This window comes from Drosophila suzukii, chromosome 2L, assembly GCF_043229965.1.
Source record: "Drosophila suzukii chromosome 2L, CBGP_Dsuzu_IsoJpt1.0, whole genome shotgun sequence".
NCBI classification, from domain to species: domain Eukaryota; kingdom Metazoa; phylum Arthropoda; class Insecta; order Diptera; family Drosophilidae; genus Drosophila; species Drosophila suzukii.
This window is the reverse complement of record NC_092080.1, coordinates 10,916,155-10,923,123: the sequence shown is the minus strand read 5'-3', so window position 1 is coordinate 10,923,123 and position 6,969 is coordinate 10,916,155. Positions and strand designations below refer to the sequence as shown.

Sequence of the window (6,969 nt, the reverse complement as noted above, 5' to 3'; positions counted from 1 at the left end):
GTGTGAGTGTGCAGCATGTGGGCCACTTTTATTTGGCCGCAGCTAATTGTTTTTCGTTACGCTACGCATACCAATGCATTTAGCCATCGACCAGGACCATAACTCTCGAGTGTTTTATGGCCTCACGCACGGCAGGAGCAGGACAATATCTTGGCCCAAACACTTCCTTACCCCATCGCACATCGCACACTTGGGCCATAAAATACACCATACACCGGAAGGAAGCCCAGTGCTTGGATATTTATTAATACCCACGGTCGCCAAAACGATAACTGCAATTCCAATTCCACTTTCAGCTACCATTTCCAATCAAAATTCAATCTGTCAAAAGCTTAAAATCTCATTTAACGCACTTCGTGGTTCATTGGCAATTTAATTGGCTTCGCAGCAGATCCAATAAGTAAGCGAAAGCAAAACACAATTTAATTAATCGAAAAGTAGAGTAAATGTGGCCATGTGCCTTCTGGTTCCTGGTTCTGGAGGAGTATAATCTAGAAACAATAGATCACATAATTCACATGTCTTTGTTGAGCCATTGTCCATTACTGGTTGCCGCATGCCTCGTTTACTCCGGCTTCACTACCATTCTTTTCGGCTTCCTTTGTCCGGAAATTTTTTGCCGCTTTTCCCAGCATTTTCCAGCATTTCCCCCGCTTTCCATCCGGTTTTTTCTTGCACCCACGTGGGTGGTACAAAAATGTTTGTGAAATGAGCCGTAATAAGCTGAAAATGCCTTATGGTTTCAGTCGTGGCGTCCTGGTGAGGATGAGAAATTTGCTTTGTGTGGCTTATTATGAGGTTAACGGAAATTAACTTTGTCAACTTGAGTAGTAAATTATGATACTCGGTAAAAATCGCTTGCCCTTTTTTTGTTTAAACGATTTTAAAGTAACTCAGTGATAGCACAGAACGATTTTAAAGTAACTCAGTGATAGTACAAAGATGTTCAAAGCAGAAAAGATGATTACAGAGATATATATATATATATATATATATACCAAACTTTATAGATTGCATTTTATTTCTCCGAAAACTAAATAATATATATTTTGTATATTTTTACATCAGCTGTTGTTATCTTACGTGGAATCTTATGTGGAATCCAATTGGTTGATGTTGAAAAAAACCTGGATATCCTCTACGGGACGACTTTGCTTTTGAACGCGTTCGATCTTGAGATAGGGCAGCTTGAAGCACCAGTAGTTCGAGTACTATAAAATATGGGTATTTAAATTATCAAAAGAAATTGTATTTTAACAAAATCAGGAAAAAAGCTTAAAAAAGTATTGTAATATTCCTTTATATATCCAACTAAAAAGATCATCAATAGAATATTGATAACCTAATATTGCCTTATAATCTTTTATAAAACTGTGCCAGATAAATCATATTAAATATAAGAGTACGCAAAACTTAATTTACCATAAAGAACCCTATGAAGTAGAAGAGAGTACATACCATGGTCTGATAGACCTCCTGGAGTTCCGTGCACTGGCCGAGGACAACGGTGATGGGATAGCTGAGATTTTCGCTCTTGCGGATTCGGTAAATCCCCTGCAGGACCTTCCAGCTCAGCTGGGGGCAGTCGATCAGATAGAGTTCGTTCAGACCGGGACACTGGCGCACCATATCCAGAACCTGGTACTCCTTGATGTCGTGGCAGCTGCTCAGGGCGATGTATTTCTGGACTTTTGGAAACGACAGCTGGCAGATCTCGCGATCGCAGAAGTGACAATTGGACAGAACCAATCCCCGTATTTTACTACACCGATCCAGACCCACTTGTTTTATCCATTTGGGATCTTCAAAGCCCTGGCATTCCATCTGGATGAGGTCCACTGACTCTGGCCGTTGGCCTAACACACACTCCAGGCACTCCAGTGTTAACCGGCTGTCATTTTGGCAGTATGTTAACTCCAGCAGGCGAAGATCGGTTAGTTTCATCACAAGATCCTTTTGACGGGCAAACAATCTAGTAGGCAGTGACAAATCCCTTAGCTTCCTGCACTTATCGATGGACTTTAAGCTCAAGGTGTCGCAATCGAATTTGAGGAACAACCTGGTTAATTTTTCGCACCGTTCTAGGATTCCCGTGAGAGCAGTCTGCGAGATGGAACCATAGAGCACTAAAAGTTCCAAGTGCTGAAAGTGCTCGACAAAGTGCACCTGGATTTCGCAATGGGCCTTCAAACGACGCACATTTCGCATTAATTTGGGCAGAGCGTGCAGAGGCCACTGGGACATTCCCTTAGCCCCAGAGGAATCTCCTACCGCCGAGTGTTCAAGGGTCTTGTCCTCCAATCTGGACTTCTCATCCATCACCAGCAGTTCACAGCGTTGCACGGAATTCAGGGACTTTACTCCCGCTCGCTCCAGGGTATTTAGGTTTTCCTGAAAATATTCCCAAAAGCTTATTAGTTAGTTTTTCATCTGCAACTTCATCATCCAAAAAACATATTGTAAGAATTTATGTACCTATTACTCAATATTTCAATTACTAAAATGGTTGTTGGCCGGTAAAGTTCAATTATTAATATTTAAATTTATTTTAGATTAAATTTAGGGTCTGCCTTCTTCTAAAAAATTATTTTCTTCATTTTCAAAAAACATTAGAATTAGGTTGATCAATGTTCATTTAGATTTTATAATGCTTACTGATTTGAAAAAAAATCTTAATCGAAAAATGTCAATAAAAATCTTGAGCTTAAATTAAACTTTAATATATAATATTGGGGATTCTTATCATGTCATAGATTGTAAAGGCCCATTCTCACCTGCAGTTTATCTGCGACAAAATAGACGTACTTAAAGTGAACCATCATGTGAATAAGCAGGTGGTTCTGGTCCTCCACGCCGAGTTCCTTGTAGAGTGTCCTGAAATCCAGACGTTTTCGAGTTGTCCGCCAGAGGGCCATGCAGGCAGCAGGAAGGAGATGGAAAGCTCGGTAGAGGATGATCTGGTCGGCCATGTCCAGTTTCTGGAAGACCTTATGAAGCTGCCTGTAATCCTCGATCTCTTTTTCGTCTCCCTTCAGAGGCGAGGCTTTGTGGAATGGTTGGTCTCTGGGTTTCGAAAGGCTGCTCATTTTGGCCACCAATCCGTCTCCAATTTGGTCGGGTCCATGGCTTTGGGTTCGGTGAGCTTCTCGATGGTTGCCTATATTGTCCACCGAATCGCCCACCATTTGGAACTTTACCTGCCGCTTTTGTTTCTCCCGATTCTTTGGCCACTTAAGGCTATGATTCGACATTGCCGTGCCAACTAAACCTATACACTATATATGTATAAAAAGGAAGTAATAAAAAAATACCGTTTCAATTTTCCTACAGTGTACTGGTTTCTAGTAAACGGAATTTAGTTGAATTGTAGATCTCAGTCTCCCTTTTGAACATAATTTTTTCACTTGCATTTTAATAATTGTTTATTTTAGAGAAAAAATGTTAATATAAAACTGAAGACAACCTAGTTTAACGTTTCCCAACCCAAACTTCAGCAAATTCTTTTAATTGGTTATTATAATTGTTCAAATGAAAATAGACCAATTAAACTTTCTTTTGCCAGCGCTTAATTGTTGGCGCAAAAACTTTATTGCAATGTTAATTGTGCAAATTATGCTGCAAAAAGAGGCTAGCAAACACGCAAACACAGAGCTGCTCATAGACACAAACATGTTTGCCGCAACAAGCCCTAAACAAAGGAAAATAACAAAATGCAGAACATCGCAACAACAAGGAGGACGCAATCCTGGCAACAGTAAAAACCACATGCCAACACTTAGTGCCCACCGCGTAGAACGGAGGCTGGATGGCTGTATGGCTGGATATGGCTATATGGCTGGTTGGTTCAGGATCTGGCTCATATTATGCTTAATTATAAGCGTATGTATATATGCACCAACCACTCTGGCTGTCCTGGCTGACCTCGCTTAGCTCATATTACACGCCAGTCTGGTCCAAACTGGCCCAGAAAAACAAGAAAAGCATACAAACAGACGAACACACATTGGGGCCGAAAGGATCTGTAGTGTATGTGTAACTGCATTGACCAAAAGTTTGGCGCACCGAAAACTTTCCGCTTGCCTTGCAGCTTTGTGTCAAAGCGAAAAGGCGCCACCGAAAGGACCAAAATCAGGAGCAGGACTTCGGCCATGTCTTTCGACACAGTCACAGTCGCACAAAGTTTTGTGGCTTGGTTACGGAACTGCGTCCTTCGCCTTCTTATCTGTGTGGCAACACACCAAGCAAACACCGAAATGCTATTAATGTTTGCTTGTCGATTACTTGCAGGACACAAACAGCGTTTTACAGATATCTAACTGGGAACTGCGAGTCTTACAATGGGATATACTTCACCAGTTTGAGAGTATTTATATCATTTTTATCGTATTCGATTTAAGTATAATATCACTATTACACGTATTATTTGTGTTCATGCTTCTTACATGTTTTCCTATAAATGTTAGGACTAGAACACCCTATCAGAACATCCTATTAATATCATATATATATATATATATATCCATATATATCTTATTAGCTTAGTTTTAAATATTTGTAATGTAACTAATATAATTTATTTTTAAGGTCTTAATATTTTTTTTCATAAATGTCAGGATAAAAAGACATTATCACTTTATCAGATCCATTCAAGTTAAGGTTAACTGAAAAATACGATACTTGCAAAGGGATTGATATCACCAGTTTGAAAATCTTTAAATCATCTGACCTCGAACATCCTATCAGATCTGTTTCTCCTTTTTTACATTTAAAACTTTTAACATATATTTGTGCTATTCCGTTTTAAAAATAAATACGATTTTACTTGTATTCAAATATTTAACGTGAAATTCTTCAAAAGTCTTTCAGTTCAATGGGCTTAGGTTCCAATATTGTTCAAAATGTTCTATGCATACAGTATGGTCCATTCCCTGGGGAAACTTTATGCATATGTCGAACATTTTATGGCGACACCATTAAAGTTCATTACCAAAGATTTTCCGCATTGTATGAATTGCCATTTTGATGCAGCATGCAAATATATCAAAACTTAAGGCTGTCTATGCTTTAGTTGAATCGTCGCCAGGACGCCAGACTGTGGAGACTACGACTCCTTCTTTGACTCCTCGAGTCTCCCTGCCGATGTTGAAGATTTATTATTTATCAGTGCAGATTGTGCAACTACTTTGTTGCTCCTTACCCAGCCCAATGTGCCCCATCCTCGAGTTCAGTCATGTGTGCAGCATAAGATTCCTTAGCAACACACACGCAGGTCCTGCAGGCAATGCTTATATCCTTTGGCTGGCAGGCTATGTGCATTGTCTTGTAACTGAAAATGCAGATTGTTTACTGATGTTAGGATGCTATTTTCCATGGCTTCTTGCAGTGTCTCGAATTTCAAATGAGAATTTCATCGATGCTGGAGAAAGAGTTGATGGATGAGCCGAGGTAACTAAGTAAATAGATGAAAATGTTTGCAGTTCATCGACAAACAAATCGAACGAACAACTTATTCCACTGTGCCATATTGGTATCTCTCAAAAAAGCCCAAGCCGAATGAGAACAAAGGATCTTGGCAGAGCCTTTCTAAACAATTCAATTACGGGTATAAACAACAAATAAACAAGCAAAATAATAGTGGGTAAAAGTTTTCCGGAAACTGCAGGAAAAACTAAATGAAATGAAAATGAAAACTAGACACGCAGACAGAAAACTGAAAATTATCTGGGCATTTCGTGCAAACGAAAGCAGAAAATTCATTTTTTGCCGCAGTCAGCTGACGTTATCTTCCCCCTCCGGAAGCCCCCTTGAAATCCCCGAATCCAGTACTTCCTTGGCTGCATTTAACTAATTGCGATAATTAATTAGGACTAACAACTGGAGTTTGGGCCAAAGTCTGTGCAAGCCATCCAACTGCTGCCAGGATAACGAAACAGCAGAAACCACAAGACCTCTGGGCACGCAAAGAACGCCTATGTATATGGAGGTCCTGGGTTCGGTCTCTGGATATGTGCTAAGCGCAGGGGATTACCAAATTGATATATAAAGTTCGCCGCCCGGGTTCTTATGCATTATGGTGTTAATGGCTTTGCATAGCTTCCGACACGAGTTTTGCCTTCATGTCTGAAATAATAATAATGGCTATGCTAAATAATGAAGAAAACAAAATGATGTATCTACCTTTTTGAAAAAGCTTATAATGCACCTATAATAGCTAAAAGGTTAAGTAAAAATATTATCTTTTGAGCTTGGGTTGATTTCTTGTTAGCTGGCATACATATATAAACACAAAGAGGGCATTAATCATATTATTTGTTGTGCAAAAAAAAAAACCTTTTTTAAAAATGTAGTTTATTAATTAAAAACAGAATTTTAAACCTGGGCTGATAAAAATGTAATATATCCCGTATAGTTAAAAAAAAAAACAACAAACAAAATACATTTAATTAAACCTAATTGGAATAGTACATAGTTTTGATGAAATTCCATATCAATGTGGTTTGATACAGAATAAAAATATTATATACTCTTTTACAATATAAATATTTTTTTAACCTTTTAAATTAAATTGTATCTATGTATCATATCTGTGCTGATTCAATTTAATAACAAACTAATAATAGTGTTGCCCAAAAATGGCTGACAAAAGTACAAACTTCAACCAATCTCTCTACCCAGAGCTAGATCAAAAATCGGGGGGAAGTGTCTATAAGGAAGTGAAGTTTTACGAACCCAAATGACTGGTTTGGTTTCATTAATTAATGAACTTTCGCGGGTCCCTCCGTTTGACACCCTTGCCCCAGTTAAAAAGGCATTTCTTTCACTTTTGGCCATGCATGGAAAAAGCCGCAACTTGTTTACTCAATGCCGGCTTTTTCACTTCAACACTTGGGTGAGTTTGGTGGCCCCGGGGAGAGATAGACCCAACCCTTTTGAGTCGAACATTTTTGCATAACAAAGCGGGGAAACAGT

The 6,969-nt window shown here is 39.0% G+C and overlaps 1 protein-coding gene across 2 annotated transcripts; it reads right to left on the bottom strand.

The window, feature by feature from the left end:
- Window positions 1-432: 432 nt before the first annotated feature.
- On the bottom strand, window positions 433-3,379 carry LOC108009490 (uncharacterized). 2 transcript variants are annotated; one of them, XM_070994410.1, is made up of 4 exons: window positions 2,775-3,379; window positions 1,459-2,391; window positions 1,084-1,211; window positions 433-756 (listed from the first exon to the last, which is right to left on the bottom strand). In XM_070994410.1, exons 1-3 carry the CDS (start codon window positions 3,249-3,251, stop codon window positions 1,092-1,094), a joined length of 1,530 nt encoding a protein of 509 aa, XP_070850511.1. In that variant the 5' UTR covers window positions 3,252-3,379; the 3' UTR covers window positions 433-756; window positions 1,084-1,091. The 2 variants fall into 2 exon arrangements, with proteins under 2 accessions (XP_070850511.1, XP_070850510.1); XM_070994409.1 differs by lacking the exon at window positions 433-756 and having other exon boundaries at window positions 1,018-1,211.
- Between the last annotated feature and the right edge of the window lie 3,590 nt (window positions 3,380-6,969).

Excerpts from the sequence above, each read along its gene's own strand:
- LOC108009490 (XM_070994410.1), bottom strand. The coding sequence starts at position 3,251 with ATGTCGAATCATAGCCTTAAGTGGCCAAAGAATCGGGAGAAACAAAAG. Across the intron at positions 2,392-2,774 it reads TTGTCGCAGATAAACTGCAG|GAAAACCTAAATACCCTGGA; the intron begins GTGAGAATGGGC and ends GAATATTTTCAG. Across the intron at positions 1,212-1,458 it reads AGGAGGTCTATCAGACCATG|TACTCGAACTACTGGTGCTT; the intron begins GTATGTACTCTC and ends CATATTTTATAG.